The 23,474-nt window shown below is 66.8% G+C and overlaps 3 protein-coding genes across 5 annotated transcripts; 2 read left to right on the plus strand and 1 right to left on the minus strand.

The window, feature by feature from the left end:
* The first annotated feature begins 2,962 nt into the window (after positions 1-2,962).
* AEBP1 (AE binding protein 1) lies at positions 2,963-10,746 on the plus strand. The gene is made up of 21 exons (XM_070059869.1): positions 2,963-3,457; positions 4,424-4,828; positions 5,142-5,213; positions 5,312-5,383; positions 5,479-5,589; positions 5,663-5,740; positions 6,182-6,259; positions 6,394-6,471; positions 6,557-6,610; positions 6,972-7,081; positions 7,164-7,303; positions 7,476-7,560; positions 7,635-7,779; positions 7,871-7,956; positions 8,116-8,239; positions 8,451-8,647; positions 8,735-8,914; positions 9,018-9,369; positions 9,449-9,588; positions 9,666-9,765; positions 9,902-10,746. Exons 1-21 carry the CDS (start codon positions 3,223-3,225, stop codon positions 10,555-10,557), a joined length of 3,498 nt encoding a protein of 1,165 aa, XP_069915970.1. The 5' UTR covers positions 2,963-3,222; the 3' UTR covers positions 10,558-10,746.
* An 81-nt stretch (positions 10,747-10,827) lies between these two features.
* Positions 10,828-17,209, minus strand: POLD2 (DNA polymerase delta 2, accessory subunit). Of its 3 annotated transcripts, none has more exons than XM_051853037.2 (11): positions 16,884-17,209; positions 16,148-16,393; positions 13,395-13,516; positions 13,128-13,251; positions 12,732-12,846; positions 12,441-12,639; positions 12,138-12,218; positions 11,895-12,052; positions 11,599-11,726; positions 11,182-11,283; positions 10,828-11,042 (listed from the first exon to the last, which is right to left on the minus strand). In XM_051853037.2, the coding sequence occupies exons 2-11, from the start codon at positions 16,365-16,367 to the stop codon at positions 10,882-10,884; spliced, it is 1,410 nt and encodes a 469-aa protein (XP_051708997.1). In that variant the 5' UTR covers positions 16,368-16,393; positions 16,884-17,209; the 3' UTR covers positions 10,828-10,881. The 3 variants fall into 3 exon arrangements, with proteins under 3 accessions (XP_051708997.1, XP_051708996.1, XP_069915971.1); XM_051853036.2 differs by having other exon boundaries at positions 16,976-17,188; XM_070059870.1 differs by lacking the exon at positions 16,884-17,209 and adding an exon at positions 16,511-16,579.
* A 268-nt stretch (positions 17,210-17,477) lies between these two features.
* Positions 17,478-21,404, plus strand: LOC103349515 (Friend virus susceptibility protein 1). The gene is made up of 2 exons (XM_008261813.4): positions 17,478-17,631; positions 17,950-21,404. Exon 2 carries the CDS (start codon positions 18,280-18,282, stop codon positions 19,690-19,692), a length of 1,413 nt encoding a protein of 470 aa, XP_008260035.3. The 5' UTR covers positions 17,478-17,631; positions 17,950-18,279; the 3' UTR covers positions 19,693-21,404.
* Positions 21,405-23,474: the final 2,070 nt, after the last annotated feature.

Below are 23,474 nucleotides of genomic sequence, written 5' to 3' on the forward strand. Positions count from 1 at the left end.
CTTGCTCATGCTGCAGTCCCGGGGCACTCTGACACGCAGGTGAAACTCGCCGGCCTGGGGGCTCCCCACAGGAACATAACCCAGCCACCTGCGCTTTCCAGCACCACAGCTCTGGCGCTGATCCTGATGGGGGCACGGGGCAGGGCCAGCCTTGCTTTCCACCGGACCCCCGTGACTGCACACGGGGCCAGAGCTCAGCGGTCACATGCTCTCTTCCCGCATCCCGGCTCCTGGGGCTGCAGAATTACTCATCGGCGCTGGAAGCCGGCCCCCGCCTGGCTGTGGGGAACCCCACCCCAGTGTGGCTCCCCACAGCTGGGCCCGCGGCCTGCCCGGCAGCCAGCGGAAGGAATTTGCCACGGCCCCCGCTCCCTCTGCCGCCGGCCTGCACCCCGGTCTGTGGAAAATCACATGTGGTTTTAAGATGTTGGGAGCCATGAGATGGCTCTGCCAGGCGTGAGCTGGCTAGACGCTGTCTGGGGGAGCCCCCCCCGCTAGACGCTGTCTGGGGGAGCCCCCCACCCTGCTCTGGAAGCCCTGCCTTGTGGGCCCCAAAGGCTGACGTACTGGGGCCGCATCCTGTGCCCCCCGCAGGAAGAGCAAAGCGGGGCCCCTTTTCCTCTGGCTCCTGGAGGGGGACCCAGAACTCCAGGAGGGCAGTGCCTGGGACCCCAGGGGCCTCCTGCTGACCAAGGCCAGGCTTCCTGGACTTCCTTCTCAGCCATGGACCCCAGACCTCCGTCCCTGCGCACCTGCTGGTGCGGGACAGGGGGCTGACGCAGGTTCATGCAGACAGCTCAGCCTGCCCCGTCTCCGCGGCTGCACCTCCGCGGGGGCAGGGGTCAGGGGTCAGGGTGTGCGTGTGGGTGGTGGAGAAATCCAAGCCAGACCCACGCTCCTTCCACCCACTCTCTGGGGCCCCTGCAGGCAGCCATCTTCCCCGCAGCCCTCTGCAGTGGGCTCCTTGACTGGGAGCAGCACAGGACCACGTGCGTGGCCGCATCTCACTCTCTCTGCCCTTCCCCAGGCCTCTGCGGTCTGCTCCTCTGACAACTCCTGTCCCTCTCCCTCCCTAGACACCCCCCACCATGGGCAGGAAGGGAGCCAGAAGTGGGGGTACAGGGGTGACTAGGGGAGCCGAGGGCTGCCCAGAGCAGTGCGCGCTGGACCCTGGGAGCCACTGAGCGCTCTGGCCCACAGAGCCACAAGCTTCCCACTCCCCGACCAGCCTCATCCTGGCCCTGGCTGTGTCCCAGTCCCACCAGGAGGAGGACGGGCAGCAGCCTGGCCCACAGAGCACCTCTTCAGCTGCCCAGAGCCTGGGTGGTGGGGCCCTCCGTGGGCAACTCTCTCCAGGCCTTCTCTGCTTGCTCAGCACCTCCTGTTTTCCCTGGCAGAGGACGTGGGACCCAAAGGCCAGCACTGTGCCGGCTGCTCCCAGGGGAGCCCTCGCCGCACACCCCCAACGGGGCAGGGGTGGGTGAGTTCCCAGAACAGGCTGGGGACGGTGATTCAGAGGCCTGCAGAGGGGCAGGCTGGGCCACTGGGTGGGCGCCTGACCCCGGGGCAAGCGGTGCTTGGAGCGCCCGGAGGCCGGGGGGGCTCCAGGGGAGGTGATGCAGGGCCAGCGAGCTGCGCATGCACACACGTGACCCCTGTAATCCAGGTAGTGAGGGCAGGGCCCCGAGATGGCTTGCTGAGATCAGAAGGCCTGGAGGGACAGAGCCTGGAGGGACTGACCCAGGACCAGCGCCTGTCAATCACCCCATGTTACCCAGGCCCTCCACGGACCTGGGCTTCCGGCTTACCCCTCTAGTTAGGCAGGAAGCTAGAAGTGAGCCTGTGTGTGCGAGGGGCCTGGAGACCCCGGCACGTCCACAGAAGCCCAGGGTTGTGCATTCAAAGTCCTGCCCAGGCCCTGATGCCCTCCCAGCTGGTCCCAGACCCCCCCCCCCCCCAGGAGCCTGCTCTCTCCTGTGACCTGTGGGTTACCTGCTAACATGGGGCAGTAAAACCCTCACAGCACCCTAGGGCGCCAGGGCCCCCCAGGCCTGGGGAGGAATTTGCTGATTTACTCTCCACCGACCCTTTGTCCTATAGGAGAGGGGGGAGGGGGGAGGAGACTCCCTTACAGACCTGGGTGGGGATTTAAACAGAGACGCAGCCCTCTGCTCTCGGCTGAGCTGCCCACTCAACCTGCCCAGGTGTGTTCTCCCCATTCAACCCCGCGCTCTCTCTGTCCCTTCCACTCTGGCGGATGCCCCGGCCCCAGTAAAGCCTTATCACTCTGCTCTCGGTCTCCCACCCGAGTTCCTTCTCCCTGACACTGACCCTCAGCGGGGGCTGTGGTGCACTTTCTCCCGCTCCCTCCCTCCCTCTATGGGGTTCTGGGAGTTCTGGCCCAGGCTTACCGGGGAAGCCTGTGGCCCACACTGGCACCTGAGGGACTCGGCGGGGACCCGGAGCTCTTGGGGTGGTCATTAAAGACAGGCCCTGGCGCCGGGTAGGGGAGGCCCTCCCGCGGCTTCTTCCCCAGCAGAAGCGCTGGCCCTGAGGGCAGTTTTCCACCTGCCCCTGCTCTCGGGGACAGCCCCCCCACACACACACACACCCCGCGCTGGCTGGAGCGGGGTGTGGCAGGTGACGGTGGACAGAGCGGGAGGAATGGCGGGGCGGGGGCGAGGTGCGGGAGGCTAAGTGAGGTGGGGGCGTCAGGCCGCTCAGACCCAGGCCCTCCCCTTACCTGTCCTCCCCGCACGCCCGCGTCCCCTAGGCCCTGGCTCCCAGGCGCGAGCCTCGGTCCCCGGACGGCGCTGCAGCTCGCGCTTCGCCAAGCGCCCAGCGCGCGGCGCCGGACGGCTCGGCACCCCCCCCCCCCCGCCCCCGCAGCCCCTCCGTCCGCTCCCGGCTCCTCCTCCTCCCCGGGGGTGGGGAGCTCGCTCCGGAAGCCCCGGCGCCCCCGCCCCGGCCGCCGCCAGAGCTTTGCAGAGGGCGGGAGCGCGCCACGCGGGGCCGGAGTGCACAGTCGCCGCCGGCGCCAGGAGCCGCGACCGCCGGTGCCGCGCCAGCCCCGGAACTCCCCGCGCTCACTCCGGATCCCCTCTGCCGCCCCTCCCCTGCACCCCCTGATCCCCTCCCGGTCCCTCCTGCGCCCCCTCGGGTCCCCTCTCCCGCCCCTCCCCTGCGCCCCCTCGGGTCCCTTCTGCCCAGACCCCCGCAACCATGGCGGTCACCCCGTCCCTGCTCGGCTGCCTCCTGGCGCTGCTGGCGCTGTGTCCCGGGGGGCGCCCGCAGACGGTGCTGACCGACGACGAGATCGAGGAGTTCCTCGAGGGCTTTCTGTCCGAGCTGGGGCCCGCGCCCCGGGAGGACGACGTGGAGGCCCCGGCGCCTCCCCAGCCCACCCAGCGCGTCCGCAACGCCCAGGCGGGGGCCAGGCCGGGGGCGGCCCCTGGAGGTGAGCGCCGGGCGGGGCGGCCGGGGCGCGGCGCCCCGGAGAGCGGAGGGGCTCGCGGGGTCTGGCGGGACACGTGGGGGCTGAGCGGTCACCACTCTGACGGCTCCGCGTGTCTGCGGGAAGCGCCGGGCCTCTTCTCTGCCCTTGCCCTCCTGCCCCGGGAGCACAGGTGGGGAAGGGGCTGCCGGAGACCCCGGCCCCGCAAGGCTTCCAGGCGGCAGTGGGGGAGTTAGCCGACGTGAGGCATCGCCAAAGCATGCGCCCGGGGCCGCTTACGTAACCGGTGTCCGGAACTCTTGGCTGTTTTCCTGGCCTGGGAGGGTGGCAGAGGGGCTCGTGATTTCCCTCTCCCAGAGACTCCAAGGCACCAGCCCTCCTTCCCGAGGTCAGCAGGCCCGGCCGTGCAGCTCTCCTGGCTCTGCCCTCACCTCACCTGGCAGAGCCAGCGCCGGGCTCCCTGTCCCAGCCCTGGGCTGCCCTAGCAGGCCGGGCCTCCTGGGTGGCGGCGTTTTCTGGCGTGGTGTGTGCTTCTACCATGCTCCTCTGTGCCCCAACCCCTCTGAGACCCTCAGCAGATGTGCAGCGTCCCCTGCTCCCTCTCCCAGGTGCCACCCGAGGCCTGGCTCTCACCTCTCTGGGTCACTGGTGCCCCCCAAGGCTTGCCTATCCCCTCTCTGCCCTGTTGTGTCCAGCACAGAGGAGTCCCTGTGACTGGCCCAGGGGGGAAGGAGTGGATTGTGGGGGACCCCTTTTGAGGTTCCAGCAGGTGGGGGTGACGGCCTCTTCCTGAGGACTGAGATGAGGGGTGACAGCCCCAGACGCGCAGCCAGAAAGCTCAGGTTCAAATCCCAGCCCTGCCCCTTGGGGCGGTGATGTCACTCCAGCTTCCTGACCATGCCAGGGACTGGCAGAAGGGGCCATGGGGGTAGGCTCTGCTGAACTGACCTAACCCTGTTCCTTGGACAGCCCCTCCGGAAAAGCCCAAAGACAAAGGCAAGAAAGGGAAGAAGGACAAAGGCCCCAAGGCGACCAAGCAGCCCCTGGAGGGGTCCCCCAGGCCACCCAAGAAGGGGAAGGAGAAGCCACCCAAGGCCACCAAGAAGCCCAAGGAGAAGCCACTTGAAGCCACCAAGAAGCCCAAAGAGAAGCCACCCAAGGCCACCAAAAAACCCAAGGAGAAGCCACCCAAGGCCACCAAGAAGCCCAAGGAGAAGCCGCTTGAAGCCACCAAGAAGCCCAAAGAGAAGCCACCCAAGGCCACCAAGAGACCCAAGGAGAAGCCCTCCATGCCGGCCCCTGCAGAAACCCTGGAGTGGCCCCTGCCCCCAGCCCCCAGCCCCATTCCAGAGATGCCGCCGCGCTGGGAGGGAGGTTTGTGCTGGGCCCCTCTGGGCTCTGGGGTGGAGCAGCCATGCTGAGGTCAGGTCTTCCCAGGACAGTGTGGGCTCTGGGGCCTTGTTTTCATCTTGACCTCAGCCGTTAGGTCACTGAGATCCCTCAGCGTTGCAGCCTGTCCTGGGTAGGGAGAGGGTTCGCCAGCCTTGTGAGTAGGGACCTCTGTGCCCTGGGTGCTGCCCTACCTTACTCAGGGGCACCCAGCGGGGCGGGGCCTCAGGAGGGCACATGGGGCCGGGGGCAGCTGGTGGCCTTGGGCCCACCTGCTCCTGGGGCCTCTGTATTGCAGGCAAGGCCGCCCCAGATGCCTGGCAGGGCCCAGAGGAGGAAGTCCGTGTGGAGCCCCAGGAGCCCCAGCCCGGTGAGTGGCCGCCCTCTGCCTTGACCTGTCAGACTGAGGGGCTTCCCTGAGGAGCCCAGGGTGGGGGTCACTGGTGGCCCCTGGTGTTCTCCCACCAGAGCCCGAGGAGGAGACGGAGGTGCCCACGCTGGACTACAACGACCAGATAGAGCGCGAGGACTACGAGGACTGTGAGTAGCCGCGCAGCCCTCTGCATGGCACCCCGGCCTGGGCGCTGGCGGGACCCAGGGCCGCACCTGCCGCTCAGAGCCCGCCTGCCCCTCAGTCGAGTACATCCGGCGCCAGAAGAAGCCCAGGCCGCCCAGCAGGAAGAGGCCCGAGCGGCTGTGGCCCCAGCGCCCTGAGGAGAAGGCCAAGGAGGCAGAGGAGAAGACCGGTAGGGGCTGGGGACTACGGGGGTCGGGGCAGGGGCAGGGCCTGGGCCTACCCACACCTCTCTGCCTCCCCAGAACCGCCTCCGGAGCCGCTGCTCCCCCCACTGCCCCCCGACTATGGGGACGGCTTTGTGATCCCCAACTACGACGACAGTGAGTACCGCGGGGGACAGATGGGTAACACGTGGGCTGGGCATGTGGCCAGGAGCTACAGCCCGGCTGCTTTCCTAGCTCCTGGCTTTGCCCTGGGCCCCCATGGGGCCCCAGAGCTCGGCCTCAGCACTGTCACCCCGCTTGATGGCCTTCGGGGAGCCTGAGGCCTGTCCCCTCCCTCTGGCTCACGCCTGCCTCCCCAGGCTACAGCCTGCATGGGTCCTTACCATGTCCCTGCCCAGGTCCCCATCAGCTTCCCAGTGCCCCCTCCCAGGTGCTTGTGTCACTAAGTGACCCCCAGGGGCTCCCCCCACCCCACCTCCATTCCTCCCAGGGGCCAGCCGGTGGCCTCGGCAGGGCTGGAGCAGCCCCCTGCTCTGTGTCTGCTGTCCTGTCCCCTGGCTCCTCCGACTGGCACTTCAGCCACTCTTCTCTTTGCAGTGGACTATTACTTCCCACCCCCGCCCGCCCCGGAGCCCGATGCTGAGCAGGACACCCACGAGGAGAAAGAAGAGCGGAGTGAGTGGGACCCCTTGCAGGCCCAGTCCCCAGGCTGGGCCAACCCTGCGGCCAGCTCGGCCCCCCGACCCCCACCCCCCACCCCATGGCATCCCAGGGCCAGGCTGACCAGCCTCTGGCCTTGCATCCTCCAGAGAAACCCAGAAAGGAGGGCAGCGGCCCCCAGGAGGAGACGGAGGACAGGTGGGCCGTGGAGAAGGGCAAGGACCAAGGTGCACGGCTGGGCCGGCTGGGAGGCAGTGCTGGGACACCTGCTGCCTGGAGCCGGGGCACCAGCTCCTGCCTTTCTGTCCCCAGGGCCCTCAAAGGGCAAGGAGCTGGAGGAGGAGTGGGCACCCCCGGAGAAGATCAGTGAGTGGGGCCCAGGCGGGGAGTGGAGCGGCGGGGTGCTGGACAGCAACTCACCCAGGGCCAGGCTGTGTCCTAACAGGCCCTGGGCTCTCACAATGGCTTCACCAGCTGGGATCCTGGCTTTGGCCTGAGGCCACCCACCTCAGGGGCCATCGGGGGAGGACTGGGGGAAGCAAGGCCTGCAGCTGCCTTCACATCTGTCCCTGTGATATCCCGTGACCCCTTGCCCCTCAGCATCCTGGGCTTTGGGTCCAAGTCAACTGGGGGGGGGGGGGCTATGGATCTGCTGGCTGGCTGGCAGCCCTGGGCCAGAGGGAGGGAGGGGTGAGCCACGAGCCCCGACTTGGGTGTGCGTCCCCAGAGTGCCCACCCATTGGGATGGAGTCCCACCGTATTGAGGACAACCAGATCCGTGCCTCCTCCATGCTCCGCCACGGCCTGGGGGCTCAGCGTGGCCGGCTCAACATGCAGGTGGGCATCCCGGTGGCCTCCCCTCCCCAGTGGGCAGGGGTCTCCTCAGCCCAGACTCAGCCTCTCTTCCCGCCCCCAACAGGCTGGTGCCAACGAGGATGACTACTACGACGGGGCGTGGTGTGCCGAGGACGACTCACAGACCCAGTGGATCGAGGTGGACACCAGGAGGACCACCCGGTTCACAGGCGTCATCACCCAGGGCCGAGACTCCAGCATCCAGTGCGTGGCCGGGGCGGGGAGTAGCGGTCTGCAGCTCTCCAGGGACCAGAAAGGGGCCCGCGTGCCCACAGACCCCAGCAGGCTTCAGCTCCCTGGGGCCCAGGGGGAGGAGCGCCCGGGGGCCTGGAGCCTGAAGGGGAGGGCGGTGTCGGCTGACTGAGCCCCTCCACAGCGACGACTTCGTGACCACCTTCTTCGTGGGCTTCAGCAATGACAGCCAGACATGGGTCATGTACACCAACGGCTACGAGGAGATGGTGGGTGCTGGGGCCCTGCGCTCTGCTCCCCCATGCTGGGCCGGGGGCGGGCTCCTGAGGCCGGCTCTCCACAGACCTTCCATGGCAACGTGGACAAGGACACGCCTGTGCTGAGCGAGCTCCCGGAGCCCGTGGTGGCCCGCTTCATCCGCATCTACCCGCTCACCTGGAACGGCAGCCTGTGCATGCGCCTGGAGGTGCTGGGCTGCCCCGTATCCCGTGAGTGCAGGGGCCTGGGGGGCTGGGGCGGGCCAGGGCGGACCTGGGAGCAGGTGGCAGGCTCAGGGCCCCACCCCCGTCCCCTCCACAGCTGTCTACAGCTACTATGCACAGAACGAGGTAGTGGCCACTGACGACCTGGACTTCCGGCACCACAGCTACAAGGACATGCGCCAGGTTGGGAGTGCGTGACCCAGGCCCGTGGAGTCCTGTGCCTGGGACCAGCTCAGTCCCTGGCCTCCCGGAGTGGGACCCTGTCTGCCCCTGACCTCAGAGGGGCTAGGAGGGTGTGGCCGGGAGGGGCGGGCAGGCAGTGACCTGGCGTCCCTACTCCAGCTGATGAAGGTGGTGAACGAGGAGTGCCCCACCATCACGCGCACGTACAGCCTGGGCAAGAGCTCACGCGGCCTCAAGATCTACGCCATGGAGATCTCAGACAACCCCGGGGAACACGAGCTGGGTAAGGCGTGCGTGCTCCTGGCAGGGACCTTGCTTCCTCGCCCCGGTGCCAGGGACGGGCAGGGCTCCCACCTCCCAGGGGGGCTCCAGGTCTGCCTCCTGTGCCTTACAAGCCTCAGCTACACAGCCCACCCCCTTCAGGAACGAGGTGGGTCTGGATCGCTGCTCAGAGGTGTGAGGCTGAGGGGCTGCTGTGGCTCCTGCCCTTGCAGGGGAACCCGAGTTCCGCTACACAGCCGGGATCCACGGCAATGAGGTGCTGGGCAGAGAGCTGCTGCTGCTGCTGATGCAGTACCTGTGCCGCGAGTACCGCGACGGGAACCCCCGCGTGCGCAACCTGGTGCAGGACACGCGCATCCACCTGGTGCCCTCGCTGAACCCTGACGGCTACGAGGTGGCCGCACAGATGGTGGGTGCGCAGGGGTGGGTGGGGAGGGCATTGGGTGGGTGGATACGGGCAGAGCCAGCGTTGACTCTGCTGGCTTTGCTTCTGCAGGGCTCGGAGTTCGGGAACTGGGCGCTGGGACTGTGGACCGAGGAGGGATTTGACATCTTTGAGGACTTCCCGGATCTCAACTCTGTGCTCTGGGGAGCGGAGGAGAGGAAATGGGTCCCTTATCGGGTCCCCAACAATAACCTGCCCATCCCCGAGCGCTACCTGTCCCCTGACGCCACGGTGAGACAGCAGCCTGCTGACAGGGCCCTAGGGTCCGGGGCGGGGAGCTGGTGGGCACATGGATGAGACCTGGGCCCTGGCCTCACATGCTGGCTGTCCCCAGGTGTCCACAGAGGTCCGGGCCATCATCGGCTGGATGGAGAAGAACCCCTTTGTGCTGGGAGCAAACCTGAACGGTGGTGAGCGGCTTGTGTCCTACCCCTACGATATGGCCCGCACGCCCAGCCAGGAGCAGCTGCTGGCCGCGGCCATGGCCGCTGCACGGGGAGAGGACTATGACGAGGTCTCCGAGGCCCAGGAGACCCCAGACCATGCCATCTTCCGCTGGCTGGCCATCTCCTTCGCCTCTGCCCACCTCACAATGACCGAGCCCTACCGGGGCGGGTGCCAGGCCCAGGACTACACCAGCGGCACGGGCATCGTCAACGGGGCCAAGTGGAACCCCCGGTCAGGCAGTGAGTGGGCCTGGAGGGCCGGGAGGAGGGGACGTGGCCCCGGGCAGGGCTCACTGCAGGTCTGCCTGGCCCCGTGCAGCCATCAACGACTTCAGCTACCTGCATACCAACTGCCTGGAGCTCTCCATCTACCTGGGCTGTGACAAGTTCCCCCACGAGAGCGAGCTGCCCCGGGAGTGGGAGAACAACAAGGAAGCACTGCTCACCTTCATGGAGCAGGTGGGGCTGCGCGGAGCGGGGCACAAGGTGACCCCTGACCCGGCCCGACACCCACCCCAGCTCACTCCCTCCCACAGGTGCACCGTGGCATCAAGGGAGTGGTGACAGACGAGCAAGGCATCCCCATTGCCAATGCCACCATCTCTGTGAGTGGCATCAACCACGGCGTGAAGACAGGTACCGTGTCACACCTTTACCTGCCTTCCCCAGGTGGGGGCCACCTGTCCTCCCCTGGAGGTGGAAAGGGGATGGGGGGGCTCAGAGAGGGAGGGCTCTGGAGCAGCCCACACAGCCCCTCCTCCCTCCTTCGCAGCCAGCGGGGGTGATTACTGGCGCATCCTGAACCCGGGCGAGTACCGGGTGACGGCGCACGCTGATGGCTACACCGCAAGCTCCAAGACCTGCAACGTGGACTACGACATCGGCGCCACCCAGTGCAACTTCGTGCTGGCACGCTCCAACTGGAAGCGCATCCGGGAGATCATGGCCATGAACGGAAACCGGCCCATCCTGCGCATCGACCCCTCCCGGCCCATGACCCCCCAGCAGCGGCGCCTGCAGCGGCAGCGCCTGCAGCACCGGCTGCGCATGCGAGAGCAGATGAGGCTGCGGCGCCTCAAGACCACGGCAGGCCCCGTGTCCCCCACGCCGCCCCCCGTCCTGGCCACGGGCACCACCCCTACTCCCACCCCCGCCCCCACCCCCGCCCCAGGGCCCTGGGCCCTGCTGACTCCAACCACGGCAGCCTGGGAGGAGACGGAGACAGAGACCTACACAGAGGTGGTGACGGAGTTTGGGACAGAGGCGGAGGAGCTGCAGCCAGAGGAGCCGCAGCCGGAGGAGCCGCAGCCGGAGGAGGAGTGGGAGGAGGGGGAGGAGGAGGAGTGGGGGGAGGAGGAGGCGGCCACTGGCCCCACATTCCCCTTCACCACTGTCGAGACCTACACAGTGAACTTCGGGGACTTCTGAGAGCGGGGTCCCACCAGGCCCCAACCCGGCACACGCTCCACCAGTGCTTCCCGGGCCACCCAGGCTTGTCCGCGGGCACAAGAAGGGGTCCCGGACTTCAGCCAGAGCTTGTGCAGAGGCCCCTGCCCCCCCGCCACAGCCGCATCTGGGGAGCCCAGGTCACAGCAATAAACAAGCTCATGGCACTGACCGCTGCATCCCGACCAGCTCAGGGAGGAGACCGCGCCCTCCCACAGGGGGCCCGACCCCACGTGCCCAGGGGCTCACGGCTGAGTAGCAAACGCGCAGGCTTTATTTACGTGACACTGCAGGGCCGCACCCGAGTCAGGGGCCCAGCCCCAGGCCGCCCAGGTCGTCGTCCTCCGCCCCGAAGCCCGCAAAGCTGATGGGCTCGCAGGCCAGACTACGCAAGTTCACCAGGCAGGCGGTCTGCGTGGCACTGAAGTCGGGCACAGCCACCAGTAGCACCGTCTGGTCCTCGGGGCCTGCAGAGCACCCCCGGGGGACCCTTCAGGGCTGCTGGGGCCCAGCACACGGCTCCCAGCGCAAACCCTCAGCCGCCCAGGCACGCGCAGACCCGGGCTGTCCACCCTTCGGGGGCCTTACCCACAAGACAAGACTTACCCCGGATGACTTTGGAGCCGAAACTGGGAGTGTTGCCACAGAAGTAGACGTGCGGGCACTCCGGGAAGATGAACGGGTCGGTTTTGTAGAAGGGGTAACAACCTAGAGGTTGAGGGCAGTGGCTCAGCAGGGCTCCCCAGCCTGGGCAGGGCAGGGCAGTCCTGCCATGGGGTTGTGCTGTGGCCGCTGGAAGCCAGCAGCGGCAACACTAATTGTGACAAAAGTGCCCCAGACCCGCCGTGTGGCCAGGTCGCCACATCCCTGCTGCCTCTCCCAGTGGGGTGGTGCGTGCAGGCCTCCAGCACAGGCACTGAGCACCACGCTGCTCAGGTCTGGGCAAGGCTGGCAGATGCAGATCCACGCTGGGAAGCCCACGGTTGCCCCGGACCCCGGGCGCCCACCGTGATGCGCAGTTACCTAGGGTGTCAGGGGCTGTGGGGCTGATGTGACGGACCCGCAGGGTCCACTCCAAGATCGCCAAGTGGTCCTCCATGCTGCTGTACCGGAAAATGTCACTCACATTCTGTCCCGACGTCCCCAGGAATCTGCAAGGCAAGGCTCGGCTGACCCCCAGCCTGGGGCTGCCACTCATGTGCCACCCACGGTGGCCAGCTCAGAGCTCACCCGTCACCTGGCTCTCTGCAGCCCTGCCCCCTCCCAGGACTGTTTCGGGCCAAAAGCCTGGGTCACTGCAGCTCGGCTGAGCTGGCTACCTGACTCCGTCGATGGTGGCCTGGTAGGGGTTGGTGACCAGCTGCAGCGTGGAGTAGGCGGTGGCCAGTGGGAACATGCAGGGGTGCAGAGGCTGTTGCGGGAGCGTGTAGTTGGTCGGGTCAAACTCGCCTGGCATCACGTCCACGGGCACGGAGGCCTGGAGGGCACAGGGCAGGGGGAGCTCGCAGGGCCCTGCTCTGGCCGCCCCACACCCCGACTCCGCGGGCCCCCAAGCCACTCACGCTCAGCTGCAGGAGGATCTCGTCCAGCATCTTCACGGCCTCCACGCTGGCTGCCTGGGTTTTCTTGGTGAGGTATTTGGCCTAGAAGTAGAAGCCAAAGGCCACGAGGCCCCAGGCAGGGCTCAGGTCAAAGGGACACCCGACAGTGGGATGAGGTCGAGTAAGCCCACTGACCCTAAACTTCGCCCAGCCCTGGGCCCTCCCAGCAGGAGGCCTAGAGCCACTGTAGCATGTGGCCAGCAACCACGAGGCCCTGAGAGCAAAGGCTCCCTGGGGTAGGAGGGCCCCGGGCGGGCTCCGTACCTTATTGATGGAATCTCTGCTCTGCGTGCTGTGGCTGAGCAGGTTGCCGGCCAGGATGACCCTGGAGACATGGGCGGCGCTGCACTGCTCCCCCTCGTCCCCAAGCTGCCCGGTCACCACGTCCACCAGCAGCTGGGTGCCCAGCAGGCTCTCTCCACCGCCTCCACCCAGGCCCAGCCCCGACACCAGCAGCACGAACCTGTGGGAGGGTGGGTGGGCTGCTGCAGGGCGCCGAGGAGGGAGGCAGCCCCTCCGCCTGGCCCAGGGCCCCCTCCAAGGGCAGCCCCTCACCTGTCCGTGTCAAGGGGTGGCGCGGGCTTCTGTGGAGCCAGGTCGGCAAAGCAGTGGTCCTCCACCAGAAACTTGCCATCGTCCTTCACGGAGCCCAGCACCGCCAGGACCGTCCCTGGGGGGCCCAGTTGTTCCCATGTCACCCACGGTGACAGACGTCCCTCAGCCACACTGGTGAATTCTCTCGTGACTCCAGGTCCAATGTCTACTTCCTGGAGCCACTGCCTCTGGGTGGGACCAGGGACACTGATGTCCCAGCTGAGTCTCACCTACCGCTGGCCTCCTCCTGCCCACACATGCCAGCCGTCACGCAAGGGCCACACCCCCAGCACCACCCCCTCCGCAGTTAGGCCCCACAGTTCCTTCCCCGGGCTCCCGCAGAACCCGGCTCCCCACCTGTGACCAGCTTTGACACGTCAATGGTGCCCTTCAGTTTGATTCGCTGCAATTCGTCCTCCAAGACCAGCTGGTCATCGGGGTGGATGTACTTGCTCCGAGGCGGCTGCGGGAGCAGGTTGTGCTGGAATACAGAAACGGAAGCCACGTGGGGCTGAGCCACCCAAGGACACCGCAGCCCGCATCCGTCTGGACCTGCCTGCCCACCGCACCACCTTCCTGTGGGCAGACGTGAGCTGTGTCCGGCTCTGCGTGCCACGGTCTCACCTCCTCGCTGATCTCGCGCAGGATGGAGGGCTGCAGGGGCATGGCCTTGAAGAGAGTGCCCACCACGCAGCACTGCTCTCCGGACTGCAGCTCACACAGCTTCTTCACCTCGGTGCCACTGCCTGGGGGGCGGGGGCACAGACTCAGACGCGGGCACGCCAGCGAAGGGGGCCAGCCCCGGGGACGCCGGGTGTCCTCGTGAGAGGCAGAGGAGAGGCCGCATGAGTAAGGCCCAGGCCCTAGCAGCGCCGCGAGCGGGGAGGGAGGCGTCCGTTCCCAGCAGCCACGGAGCCACTCAGTGTTACTCCGCCCTACCCCAGCTGGGACGCCATCCTGAGAAAGAGACACCGATGTTACAACTGTCCTGTGGAGTCAGGATTCTCCTGCCAAACGCTTCTTCCTCTGGAGAGGTCCCCCAGGTTCAGACCCCAGTCCCGTTCCCGTGGAGTCAGGCAGCCCTGCTCACCCAGTGAGCCCACGAGGGCACTGGCTGGCTCAGGAGGAAGGCGGGGAGTGAGGGCGGGCAGAGGAAGGCCCGCAAGTCCCCAAGGCCCGTGGATCTCTTGGAACAGACCCCGCACAGCCCAGTCCTCTCGCCAAGAACATTCCTGAGCTACAGCCTGGGGAGCAGAGGGAGGTAACTCAAACAAGGGCGAGGTGGGCCCCACAGAATGCCACACACCCATGCAAACAGATCCCAGATCCCCAGGCAGCCCCGTCTAAGCACTGTACACGCAACTCGGCCAACCCTGACCCTGTGCCAGCAGCAGACAGCGCTCAGAGAGGTCAGGGAACATGTCCAGGGTCACACAGCTGGACTCAAGCTGTGCCCGAGCACCAGCCAGAAGGACACGGGCGGGCCACACACACATACACACACACCCCGTTATGTGCGAGTGCCAACACTGAGGATGGATGAAACTGGCCGGCCCTTGGCCTCTCTGAGCCCTGTGTGGGAGGCGGAGAGACATTAGCTGATGCACCAATGACTAATCAGCAACTGACCACTGTGAGAAGTGCAAGGCTGAGCAGAAAACACGGGGAGGCCCCAGAGAGTCACGGTGACGGTGATAGAAGGACAGGAAACCGAGGTGAGGAGACAAGACTCCGGGGAGGGCATGGGCCAGGGCAGGCTGACCCTGGAGAGGGCGCAGGCCAGGGCAGACCAACCCCAGGGCAGGCCAGGGGCAGACAGACGCCAGAGAGGGCGCAGGCCAGGGGCAGACAGACCCCCGGGAGGGCACAGGCCAGGGGCAGACAGACCCCAAGGAGGGTACAGGCCAGGGGCAGACAGACCCCCGGGAGGGCACAGGCCAAAGGGAGACCAACCCTGGAGAGGGTGCAGGCCAGGGGCAGACTGACCCCAGGGAGGGCAAAGGCCAGGGAGGGCACGGGCCAGGGGCAGAGTGACCCCGGGGAGGGCACAGGCCAGGGCAGACTGACCCCTGAGAGGGTGCAGGCCAGGGGCAGACAGACCCCAAGGAAGGCACAGGCCAGGGCAGACTGACCCCTGAAAGAGGGCGCGGGCCAGGGCAGACTGACCCCAGGGAGGGCACAGGCCAGGGCAGACCGACCCCAGAGAGGGGGCGGACCAGGGCAGACTGACCCCAGGGAGGGCACAGGCCAGGGCAGACCGACCCCAGAGAGGGGGCGGACCAGGGCAGACTGACCCCAGGGAGGGCACAGGCCAGGGCAGACCGACCCCAGAGAGGGGGCGGGCCAGGGCAGACTGACCCCAGGGAGGGCACAGGCCAGGGCAGACCGACCCCAGAGAGGGCGCGGGCCAGGGCAGACTGACCCCAGGGAGGGCACAGGCCAGGGCAGACCGACCCCAGAGAGGGGGCGGACCAGGGCAGACTGACCCCAGGGAGGGCACAGGCCAGGGCAGACCGACCCCAGAGAGGGCGTGGGTCAGGGCAGACTGACCCCAGGGAGGGCACAGGCCAGGGCAGACCGACTCCAGGGAGGGCACAGGCCAGGGCAGACCAACCCCGGAGAGGGCACAGGCCAGGGCAGACCGACCACAGAGAGGGCACAGGCCAGGCCAGGGCAGACGGACCCCAGAGAGGGCGCGGGCCAGGGGCAGACTGACCCCGGGGTGGGCCAGGGGGAGATACTGTGTTGGGGGAGACTGACCCCAGGGAGGGCGCGGGCCAGGGGCAGACTGACCCTGGGGCAGGCTGGCCCAAGACCCACCCGGCCTGGGTAAGACACGGTCTCATGATGACCGTCTCGGAGATGCATCAGGAACAGCGGCCGTGTGCCAGTCCCACAGCTGGGGTAACGGGGCACCACCAGAGTCGGGAGTGAGAGGCCGGGTCCTGTCTCACCCCCAGGGCATCGAGGGGTAGGAGAGCCCACCGGGGAAGAGACGGGGACGAGAAAACAGCTTGCACAGCCCGGGTCTTTATTTGGAAAGACAGAATGCTGAGGGTCAGGGGAGTCACGGCCGCTGGGCGGCAGGAAGCAGAAACGGAGGGGCCCCGCCGCCGGTGGCTCCGGTGCCAGGCCAGCCGCGCTCGGGCATGGGCGAACGGTGGAGTGCCCTGCACCTAAACCATTCCCCCCACCGCAACAACGGCTCTCAGTGCTCCACCCTGACCTGGGAGCAGCCTCTGGCCTCCACCTCACACCACAGGTCTTACACCAGTCCTGGTTACGTGAGGACGCCGCGAGGGACGGGCTAGCGTTCCCAGGTAACTCACAAATGGGACCGATCGGGGAAACCTGGAGCCGCGCGCGCCCACACTCACCCCAGCGCTGCCGGGCCCGGCTCACCAGGAAGGGTCTCATCTGGCTGAGGCGCGTGGCGTAAATGTGCGCGTACTGCCGGTTGAAGTTGCGCTCGCCCAGGCGGAAAGGCTGCGACGCGTTGGTGTAGGTGGCCACGGGCACCCGGGCGAAGGTGGCGTTGTTGGCGGACGGAGGGGACAGCAGCGTGTGGGCACGCTGGGCGGCCTGCTCGGAAAACATGGCTGCGTCCCGGCCGAGGAGGGGTCCTGTGGGCACACAAAGGCATCCCTGCCACCCTCGCCCGGTGCCAAACGCGGCTGCCCGCACCGCCTCCGGGGGCCAGACCGGACAGTCCCGGCAGGGAGCAAGGGAGCCTCTCCCACCGGAGTGCGGCTGAACCCCGGACCCGAGTGACCCCTGCCGGCTTCACACCCCCAGGCCGCCTGCCAGGCTCGCGAACGGAATCCCTGACCCGCGCCTCCCCAGCCCCCTGCACCTGCCCCAGCCCAGGGCGCGAGCCCACCCCAGAAGCACGCGCTATTGCTAAATAACCACCATCGCCACGGTGACACACACCGGCCACGGGCCGCGCCGAGCGCCCAGGCCTCACCACGGCCCGTGCCACGCGCTCCCCGCCTCCGGATCCTCTCGCTGCACCTGCGCCCGCGCCCGCGCGCGCTCGCCCCGGTCCGCGCTCGCGGGCACCTCCCGCTGCCCACCCCGAACCACACCTCGGCCCTCTGGCTCGGCACGCACCTCCCAGCAACCCGCACGGACACCTGGCGCCCGCGGAGCGCCACAGGCCGACTCCCCGGAGCGAGCAGCGCCTCTGGACACCGGCTACTCACCGCCTGGGCGCGGCTCCGCGACGGGTCAGGGCCCCGCGGCCCGCTGGACAGCGCGGGGCCGGGACGCGGGCTTTCCAGGAGCGACCCCCGAGCACCCGCGGCCGGCCCCCGAGAGCAGCGCTGCGCGGCAGCGGCGGGACGTCCCCGACTCTCGAGCTCGCACCCGCGGCCCGCCAAGACACCGCTTCACCGGAAAACCCTCACCAAGCGGCGCGCCGCATCCCGCCGACCCCCGCGCGCCCGCCCCGCCCATCGCCGTAGCCAGCCAATCGCCGCCAGCCCCGCCCCATTCATTGCCTCACTCCGCCAATCGCCATCCAGCGCTCCCCGTCCGCGGCCGCATCTCACCAATCGGTCTCCGCCCGGGTCGGCCCCACAGCGCCCGCTGCATCCCGCCGGCCCCCGCGCTTCTCACTCACCGCGCCGCGCGGAGCCACGCCCCCGGTTTCCCAGGCGACGGGAGGCGGGGCCGGGACGGACAGGCCCATGCTCGTCCGTGCGCATGCGCGTGCCCGGAACCCAGGAGGCTGGGTCCGCGCGGGTGGCCTGCACCGTGCAGGGTGGGCACTGCCCGGGTTCCCCGCAGGCTGGTCCTGCTGGCCAAGCGCTTGATTTCCGGCTGTCTCTGCAGAACGGTGACCTGAGCCCAAGTGAGGGTAACGTGGACCTGGAAGAGGGCGGTTGCTCTGTAGGGCGGGCAGCGAGTTGGGCGAGAGGCGTGGCGGGTCCTTGCCTTCCCGCTCCTCCCGCCAGGCCCGGCCCCAGACACGGTGGACTCTTGTCGTGTCCTTGTGGTGGCTGACTTAGGTGCCAGCCTGGCTCGCTTAAGGAGTGCGCAGAGGCCTTGCGTTGCGGGGGTCTGTGAGGGTGTTTGCAGAGGGGCTGTCTTGCGATGCCCAGTGGACGGCCAGGCGGGGCAGGCCGAGAGGAAATAAACACGAGACGGGTTGATCTCTCTCCTTCTACCCCAGCAGGCCCGAGACACGCGCTGGGCGTCGGAACTGCAGCCGCGCTGACCCTGGGCTCCAGCACGGTCCGCGCTCCCCTGGCCGTCAGCCGTGGGCTAAGAGTGACGCCGTTACCTTCCGGGCTCGGAGGCCTTCAGACTGGGAGCCACGCTGCCGGCGCCCCACGTTGCAGTGGACCTGTGCCACGTGAGCCACGCCGCCCGCCGCTGACCGCTCTCCTGTCAGATACCTTATACATTTCCCGCGGGGTCTTGCTCGCTCGCGCTCTCTCTCTCTCTCTCTCTCCCCGGAACTGCAGCACCGACTTGGGTCTCAGGAGTGGTTCCGAATTCTAAGATGGGTTTCCTTCATTGGCTTTGGGGCTTCTGGAATTGGCTGTGTAATATGGTTAGACCTAAAGACGCAAAGGATTCTCCTTCCGACGGTGCGGACAGCACCTGCAATCCGTGGCGGGAGCTATTCTTAGAGATGTGCAGGATAAACGCGGTGGACTCTCCCGAGTCACCGCTCGAGGGAGGCCAGGAACTCGGTGACTCCGTCCATGGGACCTTCCAGCTCCTGTGGGGAACCAGGGAGCACAGGGACGCTGGCTGGCTGCTCCTGTCCTCGCTGGACAGGGTGGTGAGAGACAGAGACGAACTCAGGGACGAGGTTTACCGGCTGCAGCTCCGCGTCAACGACCTCAGGGTTTCCAAGAGCGTCCTGGGCCAGAGTCTCCTCTCCTGTAGCCACAGGGCGGAGGTGGCGGAGAACCAAGCCCAAGCCCTCATCGTGCGGCTGGCGGAATTGCAGCGGAAGCTGAACTCGCGGCCTCGCAGGGTGTCTGCCGTGAAAGTCAGAGCGCTGGTCGGCAAAGAGTGGGATCCCGTACGCTGGGACGGCGACGTGTGGGAGGAGCTGGACGAAGCTGCGGACGCCGAGCCCCTAAATGCCGAGGAGGCTTGCTTGCCAGTGGAACTGGGCCTCCCGCCCCCCAGCGTGGTCCCCGCATCCCCACTCGCGGCTTCCCCCGCCCCGGCGGCGGCGGCGGAGGGCGTCAGTTCTGCGTCGCCCGAGGAAGTGGGCATGGCTTCTCCTGGAGCAGCCGCCAGGCAGAGCCAGGCTGAGGCGCCTCAGGACCCCGCCGCGTCACCCCTCTTGTCCTGCAGACAGGTAGCTGGCCCCGGTTCTCGGCAGGCCCCTGAGGCCGTGAGAAGCCGTGAGAAGGCGCGCTACAGCCCGAAGGAACTGCTGGAGTTTTCCGCTTTGTACAAGCAGAAGACTGAAGAGCAAGTGTGGGAGTGGATACTCAGGGTGTGGGATAACGGGGGGAAGAACTTAAAGTTGGTCCGGGCTGAATTCATCGACCTGGGCTCCCTGAGCCGGGATCCCGCCTTCAACCTGGCCGCTCAGGGAGTTAAGAAAGGCGCTAACAGCTTATTCGGTTGGTTGGCCGAGACGTGGGTTAAAAGATGGCCCAGCGTGCGCGAGCTGGAGATGCCAGACCTCCCGTGGTTTACCCTGGAGGAGGGCATTCGCAGGCTCAGGGAGATCGGCATGGTGGAGTGGCTGTGTCACCTGAGATCCACCCCCCTGCCCTGGGAGGGCCCCGAAGATGCGCTTTTCACCAGCGCGGTGAGGAACCGATTTGTGAGGGGCGCCCCAGCATCCCTGAAGACCTGTGTGGTCGCCCTCCTCTGCGGGCCGGGCCTTACGGTGGGAACCGCCGTCACTCAATTGGAAAACTTGAACGCGATGGGAATGATATGAGCCCAGGGTGGCGAGGGCCAGCCGGTGGCGCCCGGCCATCGGCAGCTGGCCTGGTGTAGCCGCCGTGATGAAGGGCAGATCGTGGTATTCCAGAGAGGGAAGCGGGTAGGAAGCTGCCAAATTCTTACTCGGCCTGCCTAGGCAGACAAGTCCCAGGTCAACTGAATCACGCCCCTTCATCGATTCCCAAAATCGACCCAGTCCACAGACCCAGGACCGCCCGATGAAGAGTTGGCCGGGTCCCCTTGAGGACGGGCCCCGGGACTGCTGATTGTGTGTTGTTTGTCTTTCTTCCGTCCTCCCTGCGAAGGGACCTGTGGCCTCAGACCAGGGTCGCCCTGTGTCGAGGGAAAGGAAGTGACGAGGAGTCCGGGGACGCTGGACAGCAGCTCTGAGCGCACACTGGGTCCGGAGACCTGAAGCTTCACCATGGCCCTCTGGTCAGGGTGGGGGCCGCAGAGTCACGTGACGAATGGCCTTCTAGCTCACGTCCAGCTCACAGGAGGCCCGCAGCCCGCTCTGGGGCCATTGCCCCATTCCGGGATGCACAGCGGAGCAGGTGTACATAACAGCCAGCAGAAGCCCCACGTTGGGCCCTGACCTCGAGAGCCGCCTCCACCCAGAGGACAGTCGCCGGAGAGCAGCACCGGTCCCTGAGGGGTTGCAGGGGTGAGAGCCATCGGCAGGCACGTGGAACACGCAGGGGTGAGGCAGACTCACCTGTCTGGCCCGTGCGGAGGGCAGGTGGATCCTGGAGAGTGGCAGGGCCTGTCCTAAACGTGCGCTGTGCGGTGATTGTGGTCGCAGCTGCCGAGCCAGATGTCATCGTGTGGCTTGAGCAGAACGGCGCGTTTCCTGGTACTGCGTGCACAGCTGGTGGCCTGGCGAGGCCGGCGGGAGACCTCCAGACCCCTGCCTAAGGGCTGTCCCCACTCCAGCCTGTGCCACAGTTCAGTTGGAAGGGCCTGGGTCACCTTTCCACAGGACAGCCACAGTGGTCCATCGTGTTGATGGACGCAGTGAGCAGGAAGTAGAGGAGCTGGCGCGTGGTGCGGTCATTAAGGGGCCGCCCGGGGTGCTGCGTCCCGGGCGGGGCGCCTGGGATTGAGCCGTGCCCCGCGTCCCATCCAGCCACCTGCGAGTGTACGTGTGAGGCAGCAGGTGGCTGCCCAGGTTCTTGGGCTTCAGCTGCCCACATGGGAGATCTGGGTGGAGGCCCTGACTCCTGGCCCAGGCCCGGCTGTTTTGGGCATTGGAGGGGGCGGGGAGTGAACCAGTGGACGGAGGCTCTCCGCCCTCCCCCCTCCCCCCAGTCACACTTTTAAATAAACACGAAAAAGAAGTAGCAACCATTCTGGACTTCCTGTTAAGACCTTATGTGGGGCTGACGCTGTGGTACAGTGGGTTAACGCCCTGGGCTGAAGCGCCGGCATCCCATATGGTTGCCAGTTCTAGTCCCGGCTGCTCCTCTTCCGATCCAGCTCTCTGCTGTGGCCTGGGAAAGCAGTAGAAGATGGCCCAAGTGCTTGGGCCCCTGCACCCATGGGGGGAGACCCAGAAGAAGCTCCTGGCTCCTGGCTTCGGATCGGCGCAGCTCCGGCCATTGCGGCCATCTGGGGAGTGAACTAGCGGATGGAAGACCTCTCTCTCTGTCTCTACCTCTCTCTGTAACTGACTTTCAAATAAATAAAATAAATCTTTTTTTTAAAGACCTTGTGTGTTAGAGAGTGAGCAATAACTCACTAAAATTCCGGGATCTTCTGCTTGGGGTTTCCGGAGGGGTCAGTGGTTTGGGCACATCGAGATCTCCCTCCTATGCTGAAGGAAAAGTACCTGACCCCGTCTACTGCCAGGAAAAGCCCTGTGCCCAGTGGACCCATTTGGGGGGCAGCACACTTAGCCTGAAAGGCCTCTGGTTTTGAGTGGCATGGGACGGACGAAGGCTATGCAACAGGTGCAGGCTACAGCACGAGGCGCTCTTCCGCTTGGGCCGCCTGACCCTGCAGAGCCAACGGCCCCCGGGGTGTCAGCAGTAGGGATGCTGTTTGGAGCCTTTGGCCAGCCCCCGTGTGTCCCAGGGCAGCCCAGGTGCTTTGGGGCAGGGCCCTGACATCCGCAGACGACTGCTGTCCTGGGAAAGAGCTCCAGGTCAGCTGCCAGGCCTCAGTAGACGCTGGCCTCCTGCCCATGGGCTCCCAAGGAGCATGGGGCCTGACCAGCCCGTCGTGTCCCGGGCTCTGACCTAGCCGGGAAGCTGGGTGTACACAGCAGCTGTCCGTCAGCTAAAAGTGTGTGTGTTCATGATCCGGCCTGAGAGGGTCCTGGGGGCACAGGTAAGCCACGTGGATGCCCGCGGTCCTTACCCTGCCATGCTGCCTTCTCTTTCCCAGCCTGCACCTGTGGTGCCGTGCGGGTCCCCTGTGCTCACTGACCGGGAGAGAGGACAAGGGCCTGGCTTACAGATGGGTCCTCCACAGCGTGCGAGCACCAGCTGAGAGTGGACAGCCGCAGCTCTCCCTCTCGGCAACGCCGGGGAAGTCTCACACGGCAGAGCTGGGCAGTGCGCTGGTTGTGCACTTTGCCAGGAAGGAGAAACGGCCGGGTGCGTGGTGCGCGTCAGTGTGTGCACTGCAGCCAAGTGGTTTAGCTGGATGGGCAAGGGCTCTGCACGTGACTGGAGAACTGGTGACAAAGAAATCTGGACAGGAGGTGTTGTAGATGACCCTCTCCAGTGGGCAGAGTGCCCGCCGGGGCTGACGGCAGCAGGGGAGGACCTCAGTGGTCGGGCTGGGATGCCCAGCTCTGCGAATCCCGGTCGCCCTGTCGCTGCCCAGAGGCGGCGTCTTGGCCGAGGTGGAGGTTGTGTGTGGGCTCAGCAGCAGGGACTTCAGTTCACCAGCGCTGATCTGGCCACAGCCACCACCGTGTGCCCAGTTTGCCAACAGCAGGGACCGGCCCCGGGGCCCTGGTCACCAGCGTCCTGGGGCAGGTCACCTACCTCGGACTGCTTCCGCCGGGGAAGGAGCGGCAATTTGTCCTTCCTGGAAGGACTCTGACGAGAGTTTCCTCCCTGTACCCAGGCAGTGAATCTGCCACCTGTGGTCTACCCACCATCGCGCTATTCCGCCCAGCACTGCTTCTGACCCAGGGACGCAGCCAAAATGTGGTGATGGGCCCATGGCATGGGGTTCCCTGGTGGGCCTGAGGAGCCAGCGCGATAGGCTGACATCGGCGTTAGGTGCCCGCTAGGTGACGGCACCGCGCGAGGCTGGTGCAGGACTCTCCAGAACACTGTGTGTGCTCTGAGCCAGCGTCCGTATGTGGCAGTGTCCCCCGCAGCCAGGATCACGAGTCCAGGAACACGGGGTGGGAGTGGGGTGGCGCTGGTCGTCATTGCCGGTGACCTGTGGGCAAGAGTTTCGCTTTCTGCTCCTGTGCCTCCGTGTGCTGCTGGCCTAGAGGTCTTACTGCAGAGGGAGGGAGGCTTCCACCAGGGGACACACAGTGACTTCACTGAACTGGGGGGAGGGGGGGAGTAGTGAGACCCACACCCACCACTTCGGCCTCCTCACGCCTCGCAATCGGTCGGTGAGAAAGGAGGTCCTGTGTCGGCTGGGGTGACTGATCTCACCCACAAGGGGAAACTGCGCGAGGGATCCACAGTGGAAGGGAGCAAGAGCGGATGCAGGATGCAGAGACCCCTTCGGACGGCTCCTGGTGTCACAGTGCCCCGTGACTGAAGCCGGCAGGGAAGCAGGACTTAGAGCGGCCCAGGCTCCAGC

This window comes from Oryctolagus cuniculus, chromosome 16, assembly GCF_964237555.1.
Source record: "Oryctolagus cuniculus chromosome 16, mOryCun1.1, whole genome shotgun sequence".
Lineage (NCBI taxonomy): Eukaryota > Metazoa > Chordata > Mammalia > Lagomorpha > Leporidae > Oryctolagus > Oryctolagus cuniculus.